This window comes from Dermacentor variabilis, chromosome 8, assembly GCF_050947875.1.
Source record: "Dermacentor variabilis isolate Ectoservices chromosome 8, ASM5094787v1, whole genome shotgun sequence".
In the NCBI taxonomy this organism is placed as follows: domain Eukaryota; kingdom Metazoa; phylum Arthropoda; class Arachnida; order Ixodida; family Ixodidae; genus Dermacentor; species Dermacentor variabilis.
In genome coordinates this window covers 150893544-150919835 of record NC_134575.1, presented here as the reverse complement: position 1 = coordinate 150919835, position 26292 = coordinate 150893544, and the positions used below count along the sequence as shown (strand labels likewise).

The 26292-nt window shown below is 49.1% G+C and overlaps 1 protein-coding gene across 2 annotated transcripts in view; it reads right to left on the bottom strand.

The window, feature by feature from the left end:
* The window catches only part of Hel89B (histone acetyltransferase 1), a 392774-nt gene that overhangs the window by 306459 nt on the left and 60023 nt on the right, over positions 1 to 26292 (bottom strand). Inside the window, exons 3-5 of one of the 2 annotated variants that reach the window (XM_075703080.1) lie at positions 24777 to 24897; positions 22556 to 22711; positions 39 to 271 (exon numbers count right to left, since the gene is read on the bottom strand). In XM_075703080.1, coding sequence (XP_075559195.1) covers positions 39 to 271; positions 22556 to 22711; positions 24777 to 24897 — 510 coding nt within the window. The remainder of the gene's footprint in view (positions 1 to 38; positions 272 to 22555; positions 22712 to 24776; positions 24898 to 26292) is intronic. The other variant, XM_075703081.1, reaches the window with a different exon arrangement.

The following is a 26292-nucleotide window of genomic DNA, read 5'->3' as shown; positions in this document are numbered from 1 at the left end:
TTCCTTAAAAACTGACAAAACCTTAGGGAGGGCCTCACCAATGTGGTGTTACACTCCAGCTGGACAAATGGCGGGGGTGCAGCAATGGCGCCGCCTGTTGTCGTCGTGCCCGTCCGCAGCCCCACTCCTCCGCTGCTGCAGTTGAGGCTGAGATCCTCGACCGAGAAGAGCTCGGAGGTGTCAAGGCCAATGTGTTCGGCCATCTCGAGGCCCAAGCGCCGGTTGAGCAGCCGCCGCTGCTGCAGCAACACCTCCTTGGACTGTGAGCCACCTGTCGAAGGGCACACACAAAAGGGTTGCAGGGCCAAACACAATGCTCAAGCAGCATTCTGAATTAAAGAGGCAGCTTCAGCCTAGGGCTGAATACTATTTCCTTCTTCAAATACGTGCAAAACATACAACTGCTTTCATTACAATTAACCACTGCAACCACTTTGAAGACATTTGTTGCATTTAAGGGAGAAAACAAAATTCTGTCAACTGTAGAAACCAGAGTTCTCACTTCAGGACTCAAATTTTTTACATAAGTAACTGAAAATCAGCAAATATACGGTAGAACAAAAAATTGAAGCATAGAGTTAACAAATCCGAAACTCACTCATTGTGAGCAAAAAGATTATCGAGTATTATATGAATACTGTTAAGGTTGCACAACGATTGTAAACAGTGTGGGGATGCGCGACTCACACGCGTCCCCAGATATCATGTTTTCCCCCATCTCCTGCAATCCCACTTCGCCGCGTGGCCTGCGTGACGCCCGCGGCGGTCGATGTGGTTGAAGCGCAGCGCGAGAGATGGCGCGAGTGTTGCGCTGTTACCGGCGGAGTTACTCAGGTGCGGGAGCGAAAGGCGCTCTCTTTGGGTTCGGGAAGCAAGCGGGACGGACGTGCCGTGCTGCGCGTGCGCCGACCCATGCTTCTGCGAGACCGTCTCGCATGGCCGCCTTGGATACCATTCACGTGACAGTACGCGCGAACGACCAGGCGTTGGGATCCAGCATGGGGCGAACATATTCGCTCGCTTTGCGGCCGCGGTGAGTCGGACTTCTAGATTTGTCGCGCGCCCATCGGCATGTTTTGTGGATAGCAACTCGGCTAGCAGGCATTGGTCTATGAAAGGTGCAATAAATGCCCTTGTGATTGTTTGCACTACTGTGTTGTCGTTCCTTTGTCCCAAGAGCACGGGAGGAGAATCCCCACATCTGGCGCCCAACGTGGGGCTCTTGGGGCATTGGACAATAGTTTTAACAGTTTTGCTTCGTGCGAGACCTTTGTTTGAACCGAAGCGTAGGCCTAGCGTGAATTTTGATCGCTAGCGTCGGCGGCGTGCTTTCTTGAGCGAGGTGATGGTGGCTGTAGTGTGTTTGAACATGTCAACATGCTAAGCCTTTTCGCAAGTGTTTTTTTAATGACATTCGTCAGTACGAGAGCCACGTGGTCTGCATTCTGGGAGAGCGAGGCTGAGCGCCCGCGGAGCAGTGGCAAGCCTGAAGCGAGTGAGTACGGAAGCCTCGTGGGTGGTCCGAATTTCTTATATAAATAGCTTCTTCTATCTCTTTGACTCGGATGAAGTCGCGGCTCTGGGAGCCGGTGGCCACGGGCCACGGGTGCCACTACAGGCTGACTGGTATTGCGGCCTGGCACCGGGCGCTCCGACACCGTCAAGGACGGTGGGCGCCGTCAACTCGGATGCTGTGTGCACCGAGCGGAGTAGGACCACCTCACAGAGCTGACGTCTCCTCGTGGCTGCCTGTTTTGCGCTCATTTTGAAAGTTGTTTTTGGATGCCGGTTGTTGTCAGGGTAGCGACGCTTTAGGCCTAAGGCTTTACGAAGCTGCCTGTCGCACATGGAGGGACACAACCTGGTGGACCGTGGCGTTGAGGTGTTGCAATCTGCTTCCCTCAATTCTATTTAGCCTCGCACGAATTGAAATTACTCGTTCAACTCAAGGAAGCGAGCTTCGTTCACGTGAAGTTAGCATCTGAGTAGCTGCCCGATCTTTGCTAGCCGAGTTGAGCATCCTACCACGTGGGCGATGCGCATGCAGAATTCCTCTCCCTTGCACTACTTTAGTGTTTGCCGAGTGTGTTGAGTGTACGCAGCGTGATTGGAGTCACCCCTGGCTTGCTGTCACCTGCACATCGTCTGCGCTGCTGCTCCGGACTACGATCAAGTCACTCCGGGCGATGGTGATGCTGTGGCCAGTTCGGCGCAGCGACTTTGGCGGCCACCTGTCTCCAGCTCACAACCCTCGGTGGCGGACAAAAGAGCCGGCGGTCACCGACAGCTACGGCGGCTCTTGCCAGCAGGGCGCGTCGGCGCAAGCGACGCTTGCTCGTACCGACTACTACGTCGTCGTTTCCGGAGTCCTGGCCTGGAGTCGTGCCACCGAGTCTGCAAAGCTGCCGCTGTGACCGGCGGACGCCAGCGGTGCACTCAAGGACAATGTCGGCTCACATGCTATGGACAGCGTGGACATTTCCTCGGCGCGGCCACTGTTGAATGTTCTACCTTGTTCGCGAAGCACAGTTTGATGTTAGACCGTATCACGTCTCGCCGGAATATGTAATGATTTAAGGTAGGGGGGAGCGCGACTAGTTCGGCGTCTGAAAGCCTGGTTGCCTGCTGGTAATACAGCAGACGGTCGAGGTACCCACTTGCACTCGTGCGATCGTGGTACCCACTGTAGGTAGGCATGTCTACCTTAATCCGTGGTTGCTCGCTCTGCGACGAGGCCTGCATTGTGCCTTGTAGGGCGCCGGCTAAGCTCTGCATGATTTGCAACGCGTTTTGCAGCATTGCCTTGCTCGACAGCAAACTCGCGCCCAATGGGCCGGATGCCTCCGTCGCCTGGGTCGAGTTATTTAGTGGCATGTGTGCCTCTGTGTCCGCGTCGCGAAGCGGCGAGGGGCTCGACGTGGTACGCCTCGTACCAAGGTTAACCTCTGTCCACGTGGCATTTGTGCCAGCCTGACTGTTCCGCGTGAAACACTCAAAACCAAAGCTACCGGTTTGTTCAGCAGCTGCCACCGCGTTAGCAATAGGCTGCCGACTTTGCGTCGCTACATTTGACAACATGAACAAATCTGAGAGGTCAGACAAGCCAGCCGCCATTGTTTGCTGAAACGTGGGTAGTCCTAGCACCAACACACACCCGAAGATTAGCCGTGTTGCCGAATTCGATCCACGTTGGTAGCGCCAAATGTGGGGTTTCCACTCTGCGTGTGGCTAGGGCTGAAGGCGAGCTCCGGATCTAGCCCCACGCAGTCGCTTTGTGTTACTCCCCAACCCGTAGCGCGGGAATCGCGGCTACGTCGGGTTCGAACGAATAAGGCAACCAGCGGCGTCAACTGTAAGAACGTTTATTGCCACCGGCAATAAAGAACACTGGCAGAGGGACGTCCTCTCTGTAATAGTAATAAATAGGCTGGCCTCGTTGCCCGGGATAGTCAGGCAACGTGGTCACTCACAGGTTGCGGCAGGTACTCCAGTCCGCATTATGAAACATAGTTCCAGCGCACATTTGGGCACGGACGAGGAGAGAAAGACAACACGAATGCCAGTATGCCTTTCTCTCCTCTCCTCTCTTTAAAATGCCTTTCTCTCCTCGTCCGTGTCCAAATGTGCACTGGAACTATGTTTCATAATGCTAATCATAACCAACTAGCCCAGCTGTCCATACTCCAGTCCGGCAGGTTAGGGGTCCGGCCTCAGAGAGAGAGGGTCTCCCTCAGTCGCGCTGTTTTGTACCTTTTTACCTGGGCGAGGGGAATGTCCTCCTCGCCCGTCAGCTACCTGCCCGCGAGTCGGGGAGGAAGGGCGCGCGCGTCGCGAGAGCGAGGAAGAATCGGGAGAGGGCATAGTGCGCCTCTCCCCTGTCTATGCCGGCTCTCGACGAGACGGCGCAGGGGAAGATGGGCGCGTGTGTTCCCCGCAACAGATTGCCAGTAAGTTGCTATCTCTCTTATACAAGTGTTTGGCCTCGATAATTACAACTTGGTTAATTCTAAATTTTGGTTACTTTGAAGAATTTGAGCGGGCCTTCATTTTCAATGCAAAATCTACTAGATAATTTGAATAGCCTGCGCGGGTCCATCCTGATAATTCACTGTTTCCGGACGTTATGCTTGTGTTAACTGTGTCTCCTAGACCATCAGAGAGAGCCAGAATTTGTTCTTACACTGCCAACATGACTGAACATGGGTATCACATAACATATTACATAGGAATACTACTAAATCATTAGACTGCTCAACACTAATGCCATACATTGGAAGAGTGATGCACTGATGAGACATACACTTGATGAGTAATGACATTCCTATAACTTAGGCACAAAAAATTGTACAGACTGACATCATACAGTAAAACCTCGTTAAACCGCACCCGCTTAAACAGTAGTATCGTTTTAAAAGTAGTAAAGTTATATCCCCAACTCAGCAGCCACTGAACATAATGTGTTTTGCATCCGCATAAACCGTACCAGCTTATTGCGCACGCATTGGTTAAAATGTAGCGGTTCCACTTTTCGTCGCGAAATCCTGGCGGTGCGTCGTCTCCGTCGGGCGGCCCGGCAGAACGACAAGCCTCAGAGATCGGTACAACGACCTCCAAGCACCCTGTGCGTTTGCGCGTGAAGCCACATCAGCATCAACATCATTCCGACACCGTGCCAGAGAGCGTTATCAAGCCTGTGGCAGGTGGTGTGTTTCGCATCCAAGCCTTGGGGAGTCCGATTTTTCGAACTCCCTAGGGGTTGCGAAACTGTCCAAAAAGCTGCCAGTCGGAAAAAATAAATGCACGTCATTTACTGCCCTTAAGGGCTCAAAACACCACAGGCACATTTGAAAACACTCTGAAGGCCTGTCGGTACATTTATTAGGCATATCGGTGCTCACACTCTCACAAGAGGTACCGGGTGCACGCGTGTGTAATTAAGGAATACATACTGTGTCCCGTGGCAATAGCCCCTTCCCATGCTTGTTATGCTTCACTGCAGTATGTATTAGGAAGAAACAGCGCCAACTAAGACAATCACGAGAGGTAGAACGACACAGGACAAGTGCTTGTCCTGTGCCGTTCTCCCTCTCGTGATCGTCTTAGTTGGCGCTGTTCCTTCATAATTCAAGTATGCACCATCTAGCCCAAATGAATGCTGTCCTGATTCACTGCAATACTTTTGCGTATGCTTCACCAAGTAACATTTCTGTACAGAGGCGAAGCTGACTTTCGGGAACCGGCATTATGCAACGCACTGTGCTTTCCAAGCTTCTAAGCCAATCGCAAGGTCCACAAGGGCGGAGTCGGTGCCATTGCTGACAGCAGCGAATTCTTTCAAAGAAAGACACGGCACCCAATGACAAGAAGCTTGATAGCGAACGTCGAAGCAGCTACGTCTAGCGTTGCTGCAGTGGTGGCTACGGCTGCCAGCGAAACTGCGTACGACAGCGCCGGTTTGAGGCGACGAGGTAATCAAAATGGCAGCAGTGGTGGCTTTGATTAATGCCGTTTCGGACCTGCGGTCACGGAAGAAGTCCAGAAAATCGGACTGCGAAGGGTTCTTGCGTCCGAAAGTTCAGACGTTCTGATACATTGATTCTGTAGTGTACATGGTGGTGTCGCGAAGCCATCCAAATTATCGGGCATCCGGAGTGTCGGTTGGTGACTATATACTGGCAACTCCTCCAGCTGACAACAGGGCATCAAAGAAGATTCATTAAGAATCCTGTCTGTTACTCGAGCCAGCATTACTGCGACTATCGACCCTTTCAATAAGATTACAGCTAATTTTCCCTGATAGAAGGACAAATTCTCCCAGCTTTCCTGGAGTATTTCCAGAATAATCAAAATCCTGATTATTCCCGGTTTTCTCGGGTGGTAGAAAAAAAACCCGCCAGGGGGCCGTGGAGTTCAGCAGTGTCTCACATGGGCTCCCGCTTCTCGTGCTTCTCAACCCGGAACAAGGCCAGTGACGAACCCAAGTTTTGCACCGGTGCAACCGGCAAGACAAGAGTAACCGGCGGACACTAGCCACTTTCAGGTGAGTGCACCTTATCTCAAGATATAAAGCGTTATTCCCGACGACCGCCCACCCGCCCGGTTAAGCCTAACGCCAGAACCAGCTCCCGCGATCTCATCGGCAGAAACACCCTCGCGCCGCGCGCCGCGCGCCGCGTGAGCACGAGCACACGAGCGCTCGCCCACACCGCGGCGAAGAGCCCCTACGATGAGCCGAGAAGCAGCTGCTGCAAGCGAAATGACAAACCAGAAAGAAGATGAAGCAAATGCAATGCAAACAGACCGGACGGAAGAAAACACCGGGGAAGGTACCTGGAACTATGATGCAGAAAGCGGCCGAACAATCGAAGCGGAAAGCACCTGGATCACAAGAAACAAGAAAGCAAAGAAGGACACCTCGAATTCAAAGACGCCGGCAAAAAAACCAACCGATGAGCAAACGCCCAATGCAGCACCTTTACAGACACAACGCAGACCCAGGATGGCGCCCCTGCCACTTGACGACTTTAAGATTGTCTACCGCCCGCAAGCAGGTCTCGACCTCGCCAAATGGCATACCGTCGCAATCATGCACGCCATCGGTAGAGCGAGTGGACTATCGCAGCAGGACTTCAATTGATAAAGTATGCGTACAAGTACAGAGAATCGAAAATTTAATCATCGTAAGCACGGCCGACAAGGAAGACGCCAAGATGCTGGTCAGCGTCAACAGAATACAGCTCGGAGGCACTTACCACAACGTCAAAGGCAACATACAAACCCCTGAAGACGTCTCCCGAGGCGTCATCAATGGCCTCATACCAGGAACAAGCACCGCAGAGCTTATGGCAGGAATCCGAGCACCGGCACGATACACCGTCCTTCACACCCGAATGATGGGTCAGTCGACCGCGGCAATCGTATTCTTCGAAGGACCGCACGTTCCCTACTACATCATCTTCCAGAGCGTAGACTTCCGCTGCAGACCATATCGCAAGTCAGTGCAGTACTGCCGCACCTGTGGCAACACGGGACACCGCCAAGACGTCTGTCCGAAACCCATCCCAGATTTTTGCTACAAGTGCGGCAAGACTGGACAACCACAAGACCATGACTGCAAACCGACCTGCAAGCTCTGCGGAGAAGCGCACGAAACTGCAAGTACAGAGTGCAAGAAGAGACTGAAGCCAAGCCCTCCACCCTACAATATACGGCAACAGCGCCTTAACAGACTACAAGAAAGAGACAACCACTGGAGCTCCAGCAGTGAAGAGTTCCCGGAGCTGGGCACCTCGGCCACCAGTTCGAGCAGTGTCAGTGCGGGCAGCTCGCCCAGGCGCAGCAGCTCCAAGCCAATACTGCGAAGTGCTTCGCGCTAACGTTCCCGCTCTCGCTCCCGCTCAGTCAAACGCGTGAGCTACGCCGATGCGGTAAACGGCTCGAGCGACTCGGCTGGTACGAGCAGCTTGGATGCATCGGCCGAAGCGGCAGTCATTCGGGTCCCAGAAAACAAGCAGCAGAACCAGCAGAGCAAACTGCAGAATCAGCACAGCCAATTACAAAGCCAGCAAGACCTCATAGACAAGCTACTCCGCAGTCAAGAGAAACAGCAAGAGCTCACCGACAAACTGCTTCAAAAATGCAAAGAGCAACAAGAACTCACAGACAAGCTGCATCAAAAATGCCAGGAGCTCGAAAACATAAACAGACAGTCGGGAACGACGTTGACCAAGGCCGACGTTGAAGCCATAGCAGATGCAAGGTGCCTGATATTTCAAGAAGCCTTTATGAAGAACATTCACGCCACAATGGAAAAAGTTGTCCAATCAGCTGTCGATAGATAGAACAACTTTATTGAAGAATAAAACGCTCAATGGTTGGAGCCCCTAGACAAGGGCCCCACTGGCTTCCGCACGCCGTTTCGCTTGTCGGATGATGGCCCTTTGGACCTCTTCCTGTGAGCTGGACAGCGCCGCCTCCCATTGTGTATGATCCGTAATTTCTGTGTTTGTCTTTTGTGTATATGCCGTGCATGCCCATGAGATGTGGTCTAAGGTTGGCGTGGCTCCGCACCATGGGCATGTGTCCGCATATCTTTCAGGGTGAATTTTATGGAGAATGTGCAGGTTGTTATATGTATACATTTGCAGCTTTCTCCATATAACCTGTTCTTCCTTACTGAGGTTTTTATCTGGGGGTGGTAGTTTCATTCTATTTCCTCTGTGGTAGTTTAAAATTGCAGAGTAGTTTTGGTCAATCGGGATCAGGTCTTCAGAGGTGTCCTGTGAGCACCCGTGGTGTGTAGCATGCGCACGAGCTACTCTGTCAGCCTCTTCGTTTCCCTTGATTCCCTCATGACTGGGGACCCATATAAGGTGAAATCTGGCTCGGGGTTTTATATCTCGTAGAATCCTATAGGCTGCGGTGCATACTCATCCCCTGAGGTAGCTTCTGCATGCCGCTTGAGAGTCTGATAGGATGGTTATTTGTTGTTGGTTTGGTTCCGTCGCTTTGATAGCAAGGGCTATTGCGATTTCTTCTGCTTCCACGATAGTGGTGTTGCGAGTGGAGGCGCTAATGATTTCTCTGCCCAAATAGTCGGTGACAGCAGCTACCGTTCTTTTCTGCCTGCCTGGGTATCTTGCCGCGTCCACGAAGCGGGAGTTTGGTTTGTCGCCGTGCGTTTTCTCAATGTACGCAGCTCTGGCTTCTCTTCTGCCTGCATGTAGAGTTGGGTCCATATTTCTGGGTATTGGCGTCACATTGATGCTGTTTCTGATTATTGTGGGGATGGGTTTAGCTTGGTTGTGTTCTTCTAGGAACTCGTGACACCCGAGTCTGCCAAGGAGTTTCCTACCCGTGGTCGTTTGTGCAAGTCTGTTTCTTTGAGTTAGCAGTTGAGCTTCTGCCAGTTCTTCGAATGTATTATGAATTCCAAGAGACATGAGTTTTTCGGTTGAGGCGCATTGCGGAATTTGTAGGGCGATCTTGTATGCTTTCCGTAAGCACGAATTGATCGCATCCCTCTCTGTTTTCGTTAGCTCGTAATACGGCAAGCTGTAAATGAAGCGGCTAACCACCAGACTTCTGATTAGGTGAAGGGTGTCTGATTCCTTCATCCCTGTCCTTTTAGTGGCTACCCGCTTTATCATTCTTGAGACTTGTTGTGTTGCCGTCTTGATGAGGTTAAGCCCGTGTTGGCAGTGTTGATTTGATTGTAGCCACATGCCCAGTACCCGGATTGTGGTCTTCTCAGGTATTGCATCATTGCCAAGTCTGATTTCCAGTTTAAGGGCAGGGACCGTCGGGACGTTGCGAGTCCCTTTCCCTCTCCAGACTCGTATAATCTCAGATTTCTCTGACGCGCATTGCAGCCCTCTGGCTCGCACGTATGTCTCGATTTCACAGGCAGCTGCTTGTAATCGTTCTTCTTTTTCATGTAGCGACCCGGTGACACACCAGACTGTAATATCATCCGCATATAAGGCGTGCTGGATACCCGGGATGGCTTGTAGTTTCCTTGCAAGGCCTATCATCGCCACGTTAAATAGCGTTGGCGAGATCACTGCGCCCTGGGGAGTGCCCTTGTTGGGTGCCTTGAAGGTCTTGATTTCTACTGCGCCAAATTTAATCTCAGCGGTCCGTTGGTTTAAAAAGCTGCGAACATAGTTGTATATCCGCTCTCCGCAGTTTGTTTCAGCCAGGCCATCAAGTATTCCTTGATGGCTTACGTTATCAAAAGCGCCCTTTATGTCGATGGCCATGACAACGTGTTCGCTTGATCTTGGTATATTTGTTAGGACTTCTTCCTTCAACTGTAGGAGGATGTCTTGAGTTGAGAGCTTGGGTCTGAATCCAAACATAGTGTCTGGAATGATTTCATTGTCCTCTAAGTAGTTTTGTAATCTAGAATTCACAATTCTTTCAAATAGTTTCCCCAGACAGGAAGTTAGGGAGATTGGTCTAAGGTTACTAATTGCTAATTTCTTGCCAGGCTTGGGAATTAAAACTATTTGAGCGTGCTTCCACTCCCTTGGAATAGTACCCTGTTGCCAATGTTCATTAATAAAGGTAGTATATGCCTCTAAAGCCTCATCGCTTAGGTTTCTAATCATGGAGTTAGTTATCCGGTCTTTGCCTGCCGCTGTGTTTCGGGTCATTTTCGCTATGGCAGCTCTAACTTCTTCGATGGAGATGGGTTCATCGAGTTCAGGGTGAGGCGCTCCCCCGTATTTCCTCTCACAGGGTGCGGGAGATGGGTCTGTTCCGAAGCACTTGTTATATAATTCTTCTTTGAGTTCTTGTTCCGTCCCTGGGTACGTATGGATTAGCCGTTCCACCGCTTTACCGCCCTCGTTCTTGGTTTTGGTTGGTTCCATAATAGCTCTTAGTATGCGCCAAGTTTTTGCGGTACTCAGTGTGCCATTAAGGGAGTCACAGAAGCGTTCCCAATTGGACGTAGCTAGTTGCGTTGCGTACTCCTCCGCTTTGCGGGTGATTTCTGCAATGCGTACTTTTAGCTTCCGGTTCTGTGACTGTCGCTTCATTTTTTTTGTTAGTCCTCTGCGTGCCTCCCAGAGATGCAGTAAGTGAGGGTCTATCTCAGGTATATCACATGTGCGGGCTAGTTTTTTTGTGATGTTATCCTTTTGTGTTCTTAAATTTTCACACCATTTACTTAAATCATCGATTGTGGTGCTTTGTTGGCTTTGCATCCGGCGGTATTTCACCCAGTCGGTAATTTTGGCTATTCCTATGTGTCGTTTGATTTTCCCAGTCCGAATTGTGGTGCTGATGATGTAATGGTCGCTGCCTAAATCGTTTAGGGTGTTTATCCATTGCACATCTTCACAATTCTGCACTATCGTGAGGTCAGGGCTGGTGTCCATGCTCACACTGTTGCCCTGTCTAGTGGGCACTGCAGGATCCGTTATAATTGTGATGTCGAGTTGTTCCGTTTGTTCTAGAATGTTTCTGCCCTTAGCGTCCTGTTTTGGGTATAACCAACTAGGATCTTTGGCGTTGAAATCACCTACTATTACGAGTGTTCTTCCCTTTACCAGGCGGGCAGTTTCCTGGAGGAGGCTGTCAAACTTTGTATTTCTCTGGCTTGGTGGACTGTAAATGTTTAGTATAAAGGCACTCTTTTTGTTCAGGCCTTTATATATGATTTCTATTAATAAATGCTTAATATCCGTGTCAGTAAAAGGATCATGTTTGATTGCGGTGATCAATTTCGCTACCAAAGTAGCTATTGCTTTCTCCGAATCCGGGTGTGTGTACACCTCGTATCCCTGAAGGTTTGGAGGGGATCCGACTTCCTGAAGGGCTATGACAGCTGGTGGCTCACTCTGTGAGCTTACCAGCTGTGTCAAAAGTCCCCTTTTCCGTCGGTATCCACGACAGTTCCACTGCCAGATTTCGCAATTTTCCGTAATAGTTGGTTGATGTTTAGGCATGGTTGCTGTTGAAAAAACAGCCACTACCTTCGAAAACAAGATCGCCTTGTTAAACGCCAAAATTGATGGGATCGCACCACAGCGCAGCAATTTTATCGCACATGTAAAGAACAACTACATCACTAAAGCACAGCTCGACAATTTGCGCCCCACGACTCGGAAGAAGGCACGGTCGAACAGCCACAGCGACTCTCACTCGGTCTCGCCCACTCGCGATCGCCGACGCGAATTCGAATCCTACGACGATGGCAACCCCTAACCACAAGGCAAAGAACCAGCATTCAACTATACGCATATGGCAATGGAACTGTCGATCATACCGCCCTCGACACGCCAATCTACAAGAATTCGTCAAGCTGAATCAACCCGACGTCATAGCACTACAGGAAACCAACACGCAGAACGTCCGACTGCAAGGATACGCCACATATGCACAAACCCGATGAACTGCCATACTGGTGAAGAAAACTTTCACAGCCCAAAAACATGACGTAGAGGACACCCAGACCGAACACACCTTAATCGAGGTTTTACCAGAACGAAAGACACAGAAAAGCCTATTCGTGGCCAGCGTGTACAGCCCGCCTCGCGACCAGCTACCGGACTTCGATCACTTTGTGCGAAAAATCAGGAAATCCACGAATGGACACCAACTCGTCATAGTGGGAGACTTCAACGCCTCGCACACGGCATGGGGCTATCATACCACCACAAAGAAGGGTGCTAGAGTGCATGATGCTGCCCTGCAACACAGACTCACCCTCTGGAATGATCCTCTCCAGACCACGAGAATTGGAAACAGCGTCTCGAGGGACACAAACCCCGATCTAACCTTTACTGCTGACGTCCCCTGGGCAGAGTGGAGTCGACTCCAGGAAACCTTAGGTAGCGATCACCAAATCCTCCAATTAGATGTAGCACACACCCGTAAACAGATCAAGACCGGAACTGCACGGTTAACTGAATGGAAATCCTTTAGGGACAAGCTGGATTCCGGAACAAGCATAACTGACACTGACGAGTGGCTCAAAAATGTATTAGACACAGCAGAACATTACACCAAGATAATACAACTCGATGCCGATACACCTGCGGTCGACACGCACCTCCTCCATCTCTGGGAGGCAAGACGTGGCCTCCTGAAGAGATGGAAGCGACAAAAGCTTAACAGAAAGCTAAAAACACGTATTGCTCTCCTGACCAAGCAGGCTCAAGACTATGCGGACCACCTCGCCAGGCAGAACTGGCACGCTTTCTGTGACAAGCTACAGGGGACTCTGAGCACGAAGAGGACCTGGCACCTCCTACGCGCACTCCTGGCCACTGAACCCACCAAAACGAAACAGAAGCAACATCTTCACAGTCTTATCCACAACCACGCCGGATCAGAAGAACACCTCCTGCGAGAACTACAAAAGAAACTATGCGGAGACGCACCCTCTACCGCGTCAACTCGCAGCAAAGAATACTCTGGAAAACCGAATACAGAACTCGACCGACCCTTCACGCAGGCCGAAATCCACGTAGCCCTATCCAAGCTGACTAGAAATACTAGCCCTGGTAAAGACCGGATCATTAACAAACACCTACGCAACCTACCGCTGCAGGCCACCGAGGCTCTCCTCCGTTACTACAATGAGTGCTGGGAAAAAGGAGAACTGCCTGCTGTGTGGAAACACTCGGACATTACCATGATCCCCAAGCCCAACAAACCTCTCAGCTGGGAGAATCTACGCCCAATTTCCCTCACCTCGTGCGCGGGAAAGCTTTTAGAACATATGGTTCACAATCGCATTACCCAGTACCTGGAAGACAACGGCCACCTACCAGACTCCATGTTCGGCTTCAGGCAGCACCTCTCAACGCAGGACGTGCTCTTACAACTAAAAGAAGGCCTTCTAGATCACCTAAACAATCGAAGCAAATACTCCATAGTGGCAGTAGACGTCAAGGGAGCCTTTGATAACATTAGCCACGACGCGATCCTCACCAATCTCAAAGACACCGGCTGTGGCACTAGGACCTACGCATACGTCAGAAACTTTCTGATGGGCCGCACGGCAACAGTCGGAATCTGCAACATCCGCAGTGAAAGCTTCCTACTTCCAAACAGAGGCACCCCGCAGGGGTCGGTCATTTCACCGCTACTCTTTAACGTAGCTATGATCAAGCTACCCCCACTACCAGACCATACCAGATCTGCGTCACGCGATGTATGCTGATGACGTCACGCTCTGGACCAGAGCTACAAACGTTGGAAGGCAAGAAAGTAGCTTACAAGAAGCCGTCGACACCATCAAAAGCTATCTCCGAAACTGCGGTCTCCGCTGCGCCCCAGAGAAGTCTGAGCACCTCGTCCTGAAAGCAAGAACAAGAGGCCGACCACCCAACTACGAAGAGCCCGACCCTACCATCACACTCAACGAGACAACAATCCCGAAAGTCGACACCATGCGAATACTTGGACTCCACATCCACAAAGACGGATCGGGAGCTGCAAGCCTACCGAGACTAGAACGCACCCTTTCGCAACTCACACACCTTGTCAAGAGGATCTCAAGCCAAAGAAGCGGGCTCAAGGAGCAAGACACTCTAAGCATAATACAAGCACTGCTCACCAGCCGCATCACATACGGCACGCCGTACCTGGCTTTAAAGAATGGTGAAATAGAAAAGCTCAACATCATGATAAGGAAGGCAATCAAAGTCGCCCTGGAACTACCCGCCATGGCCTCTACATCACGTCTCCTTAAGATGGGCGTCCACAACACGTGGCAAGAGCTCGCCGAAGCGCACAAGAACAGCCAGCTAGAACGACTCAAGCTCACGCCCACAGGGAGATCAGTACTGCGACACCTGAACTACAGCGAGACGTATGTCACAGACACGGACAAGAAAGAGCGAATACCACCGGACGTTCGAGAGTGCATTTGCATCGCACGTGTCCCGCGCAACATGCATCCCGTATATCACAAGAGTAGAAGACAGGCTACAGCCAACGCCATCCAACGAAGTTTCAAGCATGACCTGAATGCCCGCTACACCGACGCGGCCAAGTATCCGCATCAAAACGCGTACGCTCTCAGCGTCGTAGACTCCCAAGGCTCCGAGCTAGCATCGGCAACCATCAAGGCACGCAACCCGGAAACGGCTGAAGAAGTGGCAATCGCTCTCGCCACCACTACATGCACAGACTCACCGGTTATATTCACCGACTCTCAGGCCGCCTGCAGAAACTTCTTGAGGGGCCGCATCTCGGCCGATGCACTCAAGATACTAAAAAGACGAGGCACTCCGCTCCCGTACACCTCCGTAACGTGGGTACCCGGACACGAGGGACTAGAGGGGAACGAAGCGGCCCACGCCGCTGCCCGCGAGTATGTCAGCCGGGCTCCCCTCTCCCCACGCGCTCTCGGACCCGCGACAGAAGAGACGGAGGCCGTACCCACCAACTATTCGGCCATATTGCAACATTACAGGCTCGAGCGTCGAGTGTACCCTCCACCGCACCCTGAGCTCGACAGAGAAGAAAGCCTGATCCTCAGACGCCTGCAAAGTAATACGTACACGCATGGAATGATAATGCATCGCCTCTACCCGACGCTCTACGGATACCTCTGCCCACTCTGCAACGTACCCGACACTATGGCACACTTGCTCCTGGAATGCCCGTGGCAGGAAGGCAGCGAAATGCAACTAGAGACGCACGCAAAACGAGCAATAGAAGCAAACAACCTATTCGAAATGTGGGAGGCCAAGCTAACCCTCGGGGACCTGGAAGACCAACGACAACTCGTCGCCAGGGCCAAGAGGGCAGTCGAAGCCAGAGGGTTCCTGGACTCCTTTAAGGAGCCTTCCCACCTTAGGGTGATCTCCGTCCTCGCTCGGGACACTGTTTCGTACAATAAGCGTTTCTTTCTCTCTCTCTCTCGGGTGGTAGACACTCTGTCATTTCAATGACCTATATGTGATACAAGAACATGTGGTGCAACATTGCAACTGCATGCAGAAAGCATTATATGACATTAGCTTTTTTTTTTTGTAGTTGTGTGTGTCTGCTCGCACACGATGCTAATGTGCACGTGGCTTTGAAGCACTTGTAGTCAATGTGATCTTAGTAGGTCACATGAGAGAGTGCCTCCTGACAAAGCCACATATCATCCAGTACTTCTTGATTAGTGATTTTGAATGTATTTTCTTTTTTCAGCCTTTGTGCACGGCAGATAGTTACCCCACTGATATCAGTGCATTTTGTAGGTTGAAATGCCACATTAAAGAAGAATATACAAGTAATAGTGAAAAGCACTGGATTTTCACCCTATGTTTGCATATCTAAATGCAAAATAACCAATGTAATAGTACGTAAAATGCAAACAATATTTTGTACTTTACGCACGGTATTTACTCGCATAATGATCACACTTCTTTGGTAAAAAATTGATGCAAATTTAGGGGTGCGATCGTTACGCAGGTTAAATTTTCCACGAAAAGAAAAATATTTTTTTTATCCCGCATTTGCTGCAGGATGACAACAGGTCAACAAACAGGCGGCTGCTGCCGTTTTACAGCATACTTCAGTTTCACAGCTCCCTATGCGAGCCCACTGGCCAACGTGGCCGCTGCGGCTGTGACTGGAACTACTGGCGCTGCAGTCGCATGTTTCTTCACGCACCGCGCGTCTTCAGCTACTACTGCGATGCATAGTTTGCACCAACTGGCCTATACTGCTTATCTGTCAGTAAATGTAATTTAGATACACCCCGAGTTTTGTGACAAACCTGTGGCGCTTAAGTAATGGCGACTTTACTGTGTCGGTGTACCTGTGTCAATGTGTCTTGCAGTCGCGTCTCTTTTCACGCATGGTGCTTCGCCTACTACGATTGCTGCGATGTGTCGTTTACTCCCCTTAACCTGTACTGCTTGTTTGTTAGTGAATGTGGTTTAGCTGCCTGCTCAAGTTTTTATGCCAAGGCAAATTCGAAAAACAATATTTCCCTGCGCCGACCCCGAAATGCAAGTGCGGCTGGCGCATCGAGGCTGTAGCTGTAGCTGGACAGGGCAGGGCAGGAAGCTGTAGCTGGACAGGGCAAATGAGCTGCCACGAGCGACGATTCGGTTTTCCAACTAACTATTCCTAGTCAGAAGCGCCACATCGGTCTGCTCAGTGCTTTCTTTCTCGCACCGTATTCATACCATGTGCAATAAAGAGGAGCGCCTGTATATAATTTGCAGCAGTATTAAGAACGTATTGCGCGCAGCTGGAGATTGTAATGTACACCAAATGTTACTCCTCTGCTGGTAAGCTTACCGCCTCTCATTTTAATGCGTAAGCATTCTTTGGCAAGTGCCCAAGAAAAACCTGTCTGTCACGCTAAAAGTGCCTTATCAGCACAAAAATGCGTAATTTGTGACGACGTACATTTAATCGTTAAAGTAGTGCAAATGTAGATGATCGGTATCTGTATAAGCTATAAACAATAAAAAATGGAATTCCTTGCTCGGTGAATTTCCCCGCCCGCCATCTGTTCCGTGTCTAATAATCCTAATTTGCACATGCCTTTTACATGTGCCTCACGCATATAAATATATGTACGTTCAACGTGATCGGCAGGAAGTGGCAAGAACAGATTCGACAACTGACCATTCGTAGGTCAAGGGATTATTTTATTTTCTATGAACAAAATTGGCAATGAACAATGTGAAGTCTCTTATTTGCTTGAACAACCTTTTTTCAGTCTTCTTGCATTTTTTACTGGTGGGTCACGTGCACGTGCTCTGTAAGCGGCCGTTTTATATCGTTCTTTTTCTTTTCTTTTTTGTCAAGTGAATGCACATGATCACATAAAACTTGATCAGACATGTCCACGATTACAAATGTTCACATCCAAATGCAGGCACAGATGGTATCTCCAGCCTGACTGGGGTGTTCCAGAATAAATTGCCAGAAGCAGGATTGACTAAGGTGGGATGAATTATTGCTTAATTCTGTATGCTTTCAATAACGGTAAATAAACCAGGAATTTTGAACGACCTCACATCTCTGCAAATAAAGAGACTCATGGCGGTACAAAATCACTCATTTGAAGCTACGGGCACTTTTCTTGATCGTATAGCCTATATTTATCTTTCTGTAGTCACTTGATGGTCGTGTTCAGAGGCTTTCTCGAACAAAGTTGCCACTACAGCAAGAGATAACGTTCACAAGTTTTTACAAGTACTGCACTACACTGTTTGTGGTGCACTTATGATCTTGTACGTCGCTGTTTTACTTTAGCTTGATGTTATGCACACTTGGCCGTGCTTAATTGTCAAGCCGTCTGCTTCTCTGAGGGCGCCTTCAATTAAGCTTTTGAGGGTAGCACAGTCAACGACTGAATTTTCGGACGCCCAAATTTTCGGACATGCCTGATATTTTGGACGTCTTCGCGGCACCGCCACGAGCCCCATAGAATCAATGTATAAGGACATCTGAAATTTCGGACGTTCGAACCCCCCGCCGTCCAATTTTCTGGACTTTTTGACGCGACAGAAGGTCCTTTGGCTCCTCGCGCAGCGCCCTTGCGAAGGAAATCGACTTGCAGCCAAAGCATATCACCGCTTTGAACCACAACTAGCCGAATCTGGCCGTCACACACCGATTTGGTCTGGCCACGCTGGCTATGTTCATCGCCACAAATGGCCGCACTTCCGCTTCCAGTGGAGTTTCTGGAGCGGTGCTATTTCGTTTGTTTGCGCAGGCCACGTTTTAGCTAGCGTGGTGTGTGGTTGTGCTGTCGTGTCAAGTGTGCTCTGCGACGCTAGGCCTAGGTGCTTCGACGCTCGTCAGCGAACTCCACTGTTCACAACTTGAGAATTTCGCTTGCCTTGGATGGCCCCCACTCCGTCTTCGTCGTCCTCGCCAATGGCATCGAAGCACGGAAAGCAGTACCGTACCCACGGAAATAACTTTTGAACAGTTCGTTGACGCTGACAACGAGCTCAACTTCTGCGCAGAACTGACTGACGAGGGAATAGTCCGTCAGGTTGTGGGGGATTCAGAAAACTCCGATGCTGAAAATGAGGAGCCAATGCCTGCGCCGCCTACAAGCGCCGAGTTGACGTGAGTACTGTTGACTTTTTCATCGGTGTACAGTGCTGACATGACCCTTGCTCAGATCGAGGCGAATATGATCGCATGCAACCGGAACGCCATCCAAACAACAATCAACAAGTTCTTCAAGCCACTGCAGCAATAACACTGGCTGCCAGACGATGCACGTGTACATAATAAACCGGCAGTCGGCTGCAGAGTTTTTGAACGCCTCTTTTTATAGCACCTTCATTGATACTTTGGCAGGGTTTCGGAAGATAGGTACTTCACCCTTTACCTCTAGATCCGAGAAAAAAAGAAAAAAGGTGCGGTTTTTTGCATGCATTCATTTTTTCGGACTGCCTGAATTTTCTGACGTTTTTACGGTCCCTAGAGGGTCCGAAAAATCGGTCGTTGACTGTATAGCTGCTTGAAATAGCATTTTCTGGATTTTGTTGTAGCTTTTCATGCAGCAAATTAGGTGCGATACTCTAAACGGACAACGCTTTCTAAAACTATAGCAAGTCGAACCATGCACCAGTCAGAGTCGGTGCATGGTGGGCTCGGTGGCTGTGTCACGATACAGTCCACTAAACTGCTGCTGTTTAGTATGCAGGTGCTCATCATCGCACTGATCGGCGCAGCTCTGCCCGCTACCATCTCGGCTGTCCCACACGCAACTTCAAACTGCCTGGAACCGTGCCTTGGCCGTGCCCCTGCTGTCTATCGCCAAGTCACGCTAGCGCCCCCTATGCTTCTATTAGCGCCGCCTGTGACGAGCGTGATCAGCCCTACCACCAGGGAGCTGCCTACGTCAGCAACATCTGGCAGATCACCTATAAAGGACCAACGCCTTCACGCGCCAACCTGTGGGCTCGGCACAGTCCACTAAACTGCTGCTGTTTAATATGCAGGTTAGTCAGTGTTATAGTCTTTCTGCTAAGAAATCAAGCGACTATGTTTTGGTACTGCTGCCGAGCCCCCAGTGTCTGTTTGCCATCGCAATGAATTGTATTCATGTCTCGCGCTCTTTGCTGCTACTGTCGGGCGACATAGAAACTAACCCCGGTCCTGACTCTGACGCTATACTAACTGAACTAAAGAAGCTGTCCACAGGGCAATCGCAGTTAATTAATGAGATTAAAGGTTTAAAAAGCGAACTAGTCGAGACTAACAATTCGATTTCCGAACTAAACAGAAGAATGCATGCCGTCGAGCACCACTGTCAACACATCGAGGACATGCAGTGGCAGGTTGAAACATTTAAGACTTCTGCGACCGTGATGACACGGGCAATCTCCGATATAGAAGCGCGTATCGATGACGCAGAAAACAGAGCCCGCCGCAACAACCTTGTCTTCTTCGGTATCCCCAACCCAAGTGCATCTGAATCTGCCGCTCAGGCAGAGGAAAAAATCATTCGGCTTTGCGCAGACCAATTAAACATGACCTCACGAAAGAATTCAGAATCGTGCGGCAAGATTCATTCATTCTTCGTATTCTTACAAAACTAGCATATCACTACTAAAAGCACAGTCCGCCTTAAACACGCTATCATCCCGGCGTCACATTGATTCGTTAATCCTCTTTTTCACAAGTTTTATTACAGTTCGCTCCATCATGCACCATATGTGTTGGCCCCACCCCCTCGCCATTCCCTGCGTACAGGGCATTCCTTGCAAGTAACCCGTCCATGCAGCCAAACTACAACCTTCTCTGCATCCTTCTTTTGCCGATCATCAACCGACTGGAATGGCCTGCCCCGTCACATAACCGAAATCACCTGTTCAACGACGTTTGCTGTTAAGCTTAATACTAATATTCTTCAATGACTCATGTGGCCAGTAATTAAAATGAACATTTGTAAACCCCACCCCTTATGTAATACCCCCATTGAGGGGTCTTAAGGAAATAAAAGTGAAGTGAAGTGAAATGGTGCTATCGATCGAGTTGGCTCAAGGAGTGTCCGAAAAATCAGACGAGAGGTTGCAAGGTGTCCGAACTTCTGGCAGTTGTTATACATTATGGTCTATGGGGAGAATGGCAGCGCCGCGACGCAGACCAAATAATCGAGCATGTCCGAATTTTTGGAGTCCGAAAAATCAGTCGGCGACTGTATTTGTTCTTAAGAATTAAACTATAGCTCATCGCCCTCAACATGACGTTCACATATGTTGTATTTATCTGTGGGGCATTCTTTTCGGTGCAACATGTGTTTCCATATATAAAACTCTGCCGTCGTCGCGGTGCAGAAAAAATAGTGACCACCAGCATCACGTTGCATCTCCCCGCTGGAGCAGCTGTGGGCAAAGCAGAACTGCACAGGAAACTTCTTCCTATTATGAGACGCCGAAACACTTCTGCACAAAACTTTTCATCGAGAGAAACCGCCGCACATCCCGCGACGCCACCAACAGGATCATAGTAGCGACAGACGAAGCAGCACCACCGAAATGAAAGCAGAAATGAAAGCAGAAATGAAAGCAGAAGCGAAACCAGAAGTGTTAGAAGTGACAAAAGAAGTGATCAGAATGGCACTAGTTTGCGTGACCAATACTTCAGCCCCCTCCAGAGTGGAGCTGAGAAATTGAAGTACGTCTACAAACGTTGGCTGCCGCCTTAACAGTTCGGGACACCAAAATGAAAACGGCGGCCGACAGAGCAAGCCAAACATGCAGAATGCGATTTTTTTTATTCTTGCGAGTACATTACGTGCACTGCAACAGTTTCTTCTGCATCAGTAATGAATAATATCGTTAATACCAACAAGTTTGCGGCAATAACATAGCCATGTCCACTTTGAAAGGGACAGAAACGAAGATGGGCGCGCTTAGCTGCCAGTGACATAGAAACACATGGCAAGCATGCTGCAGAAACTGCGGTATTTGTCTTCACTGCTATCCTAATAATAAATGTTTCTGCTAAGGGTGGGGGAATATCTTAGCTGTGTTATAAGTGGCTGCATATGAATAGGGTACACTTCTAACGTATCAGTGTAAAACTGGCTACTATCGTTGCCGTTCGCGATTTGTTGCGTGCCCACGAGTGCAGAAAAGAGGAATCGAAAGGCGCCTTTTTTGTTGTTGTTGACCCCAACCAGCCTACAAATAATACAGCCAAGGCAAGTTTGGTTCTAGCTTTTTTTTCGTGGAGTGCGGAAAGTGATGAAAGGAATGAAATGGGGCATCTGCTTAAGAATCTGTTTGGTGCGTGCAGACCACTTGGTATGTCTTGAAAAGTCGCTCGTGTAGCATTCGACAGATGGTAAGCGTGATCATTATTAGCTAGAGTTGGCACTTGACATATCGCTTCAGCAAGTTCGGGGTGCGATCATTATGCGGGAAAGAAGAAAAAAACTTATTTTGACGACAAAATTCAGGGGTGCGATGATTATGCAAGTACGATCATTATGCAAGTAAATACGATATATAAAAGAAAGTCAATACTATATTTAAATTTAAATATTTGCACACAAGTAGTAGCCTATTATCATTAGTTTACATTACTGTGCTTCATATGTAGGGCCCTTCATTTTCAGGTTTTACATTCTGTGTGAAATGCTGTGTAAAAGTGCAAGAAAAGAAAAGCAGCAGACGATGAACAATACTTTGATGTTTCTGCACTGCATTATTGACCATCCAATGCTTTCCTGGGGGGGTATGCTGCATGAGTCCACCTACAGGACTGTCCATTTCACCCGCTGCTGATTGGAGGCAGCTGTAAAAGCGAGGAGGAAATGAGCAGCCCTAGCTAATCAGCAGTGGCCGAAATGGACAGTCCAACAGGTGGACTCTTACAGAATACCACCCCTGTAAAGCTCGTTTCCCCCTGTAAAGAACACATAAGCCAACTAAACAGTATAACACTTCTGCTTGGACACATAATGCCCTTGTTCTCTGTGCACAACCAACATTTGTCCAGCACACTTCTTCCCATGTCCCACCTATGTTTGGTGCTGGTTATGTTATGCTTACACTCTTCAAAGAGGAAAGGCCCATGCAGCAAAGCTCAGCCATTAGGGTGCACTCACCGAGAAGGTCGTCATCGAGGTCAAACTCTGAACCTTCGGATGCGAGGAGGTCACCGCCATGCTTTAGAACTTGGTGGAGGTCAAAGTTATCAAAGCGCATCCAGTGTGATGGAGACTTCGCATTAGCTGCTCCAGGCTTTGCAGACTCGCTGTCTGCTGCATGCACAACAAGCAGGACAAATAAATAAAGCACTCTGAAAGTAGGCCACGAAATGGCTCTCAAGAACGCTATGTGACTACACTCCAAGACTTACCCCCTGTTTACTGGAAGCATATGAGGGCACAGGCTCGATTAAGCACAAGCAACAACTGCTCACCCTTGCATGTTAACAGAAGTGCCTTAACAGAAGGTGTTTCCTTAACTCGTCAAAGGCGTCTTGTTGTTCGCTTTTCCACATGATAGGTTGATCTCTTGTCAGTATTGTAAGGGGCTCAGCAATGTTTGAAAAGTTTTCCACAAATCTGCTGTAGTATGCGCATAAACCCAAGAAACGTCGCACTGACCTTTTGTCTGTGGGTGTCGGGAACCTCGCAACAGCTGCTGCCTTTTCGGGATCTGGTCGAACGCCTTCAGCACTGATGACGTGTCCGAGAAACCGAAGTTCGTCGAAGCCGAATTGACAATATAGTAGAACCTCATTGATATGAACCCGTTAAGTACAATTTCCCTGTGTCAACGCTCATGATTGAGAACACAGAAAATAACCCAATGCGGTTATGGGAAACAGGATCTTTCGGCACAACGCTCAGTACATCACTAAACTGCCTTCGTATGACACCTTTCCTGGTCACTAGATCCCATGTAAACAAGAAAAGACATGAGGCTCACGCCATCGAGAACTCCAGCCACAGTCGCTTCCCTGCGGAACTCAACTGCCCACGTCATGCAAAAACGTCAACACGCACTCAGTTCAAAAGCACAATCTTTTGGCACCAACATTCAGTACATCACCAATATTTAATAATATGGTACATTTTCTGGCGGCTAGATCCAATACGAAAAAGAAAATGCGCGAAGCACACATGATCAAGAGCAGTGCTCACCCGCCCATGTCACACGAAAATGTCAGCACACACTCAGTTCCAATTCCCTTTCAATTCCACATGCACATTGTCATGTGGCACTCCAAAATTCCATTTCCTTTCGCAACAACAAAACAGACGAAGTGTGAACACAGTTGTCTTCTAATGTGACGCATACTGTACCTCACAATACACTTTTCACACAGATGCTTGCCTGCACACTGCCACAAACGTGAATCTTAACCTCTCTTGAAATTGCGTAATGTCGCTAGCTTCCACGAGGTCATAATATTTAATAGAAGTACATCACAATAGTATAAGAAGATAACAACTGTGTTAGCACTGCCACTTGTTTTCTGGTATTTAAACACACACACACATGCATGTTGTCGAAAGACACACATGGAATTACTATACGTAGCATGTATTGAATCAACACAGCAAGTTGGGCATGTTGGTAGGTTAACATTTTTACACATACACGCAGCACGACAAGTTCGAGGGACATGGAATAGACGACACAAGTGCTCATGTCGTCCATTCCTTGTCCCTCGACCGTGTCACACTGCACGCATACACAAAAATGTGGCATGTATTGGCATGTACACAGGATGTCGCAGCCAATGGAGCCAAGGTTTAAGAACTGTCATTGCACTACAGTAGGGCTGAACTAAAACAGCAGGCTGTAGGCCACTATCAAGCAATTCACACTATTTTTGTCTTATGTATGTCTAAATCCATAATTACACAAAACTAAGTAATCACTTCTGAAAACATTCAATGTAGTGAAAAACTTCCAGTGACAACGTTGCAGAGCATTCTAGGAGTGGTCCAATTCAGCAACTACCTACCTATTACACTAACCTTTTCCATGCGGTAAGGAAAGCCCAGCAAATAGGAAAAGAACCAATATGACTACCCGCTTGCTACGCTGTATAGATTGGATGGTGCATCAGCCGTGCAATAAAGTAAGAACGCCAAGGTTCACTTCCAATATGACACTACCAGAAATGAGCTTAGTGTGTAAAAGTTCCTAGTGCGACGTTTTCTACATTTATAACCTAAAATGCTGTTGAAACACAAAAGAAGTCATAAGAAGTCAGTCAAGCTGCCCATATGCTTGCACATTCCTCATGCCAGATCAGTGTCTGCAATCATCTGCAGACAGACAATGAAATGGGTGCAAAATGAAGCCCACCTTGCTCCTCCTTGGCCAATCCCGGTGGGTCCCACTGAGGCACATGGGATATGATGGCCTCCACAGCTTGGCTCGCTGCTATGCGCGTGTCCCATGATGAACTGTGCAGGTACTTGCGGACCTGCATCAGGACATCACAGGGAGATGGAGGTCAGGACTTGTTGGTATGACATACACACAGGATTACAGTGCATAAACACAAAGATGGACCGAAACGACACAACTCTAATGCTACAGGCTCTTGGAGCACGCATGTCCAGGTGCACAGAACAAAAACATAATGCACTTACGAGCATAAGAAAAATAATTGTGCTACTTTCAGTAGGCCGGCATGCGTAAGAGCCTTGGCCCATACATGACCCTACTGTTACAACCTGCTTCCAACAGTAGTGTGTGTTGGGGCTAATGGAATAGCGCTGGTGTGAAGCAGCACTGGATAGTTTTAAGAGACAGTACAATAGGAAATGTTTGTTTTCCCGTTGTACTGTATCCTAAAACTATGCAGAGACACCAATTTCGACAGTAGTGACAGTGATACCTACACAGCATTTTTGCCTCCCCACCTTTCCGATTCTGTTTTTCTTTCCCTTCTCCTTCCAGCACAAATATTTACATTTGATTTAAATCTCTGTCATTTACATGCAATCCACCCTGCCCATTTAACTCATGTGCCAAATGCACATTGTAATATTTATAAGAGAGAGAACTAAACTTTTATTTTCTGAAATGGTAATCTGAGTCAGGGCCCGATTCACCCTAGGTGGGAGTATTTCTTGTTCCAGAAACCCTCTGGCTTGGCCTGCCTCCTTGGCCCGGGCGCCGAGACTGCGTTGGTTGTCCAGGTCATCAGAGGAAAGCTTGGCCTCCCACATTTCATTGGTGGTATAGATCTGCGGCGAGTTGTGGAGCTTGTGAGGTGGGGTCTGCGGATGTGTCACGCAATGGGCAATCCTGGACCATGAGTTGCAGGGTGTCTGGGACGTCACAGCTGGTGCGTGTGTACGAGTACTGCGTAGGATATAGTCTGCGCATGATTATTCCGTGTATGTAGGTGTTCGTCAGTAGGCGGCAGAGAATGACTTCCTCTTTGCTCAGATTCTTGTGAGGTGAAGGGTACATGCTTCTGTTGAGTCAGTGGTGTTGCAGTAGCTCGGAATACTTCAGGGCGATGTCATCAACGTTGGTGGCCGGCCTATGGGATGGTAGGAAAGCCCAGGTGGTATGCTCACGGGCAGCGGCGTGTGCCGCCTCATTTCCTATCATGCCCCGATGGCCTGGAACCCAGTTGATGTGGGTGACGGGGAGCGGGGCACGTGCAATGTGATTTCTAAGTATTCTGGGTGCGTCTCTGATATGCGTCCTTTTTGAAGCTGCTGCTTGGGAGTCTGTTAGGATTACTGCTACTTCAGGGCAAGTTGTTATTGCCAGAGTGATTGCCATTTCCTTTGCAGTTTCAGCAGCTCTTGCTCGGATGGTGACACCTGCAAGTTATTTGCCTTGGTGATCCGCAATGCTT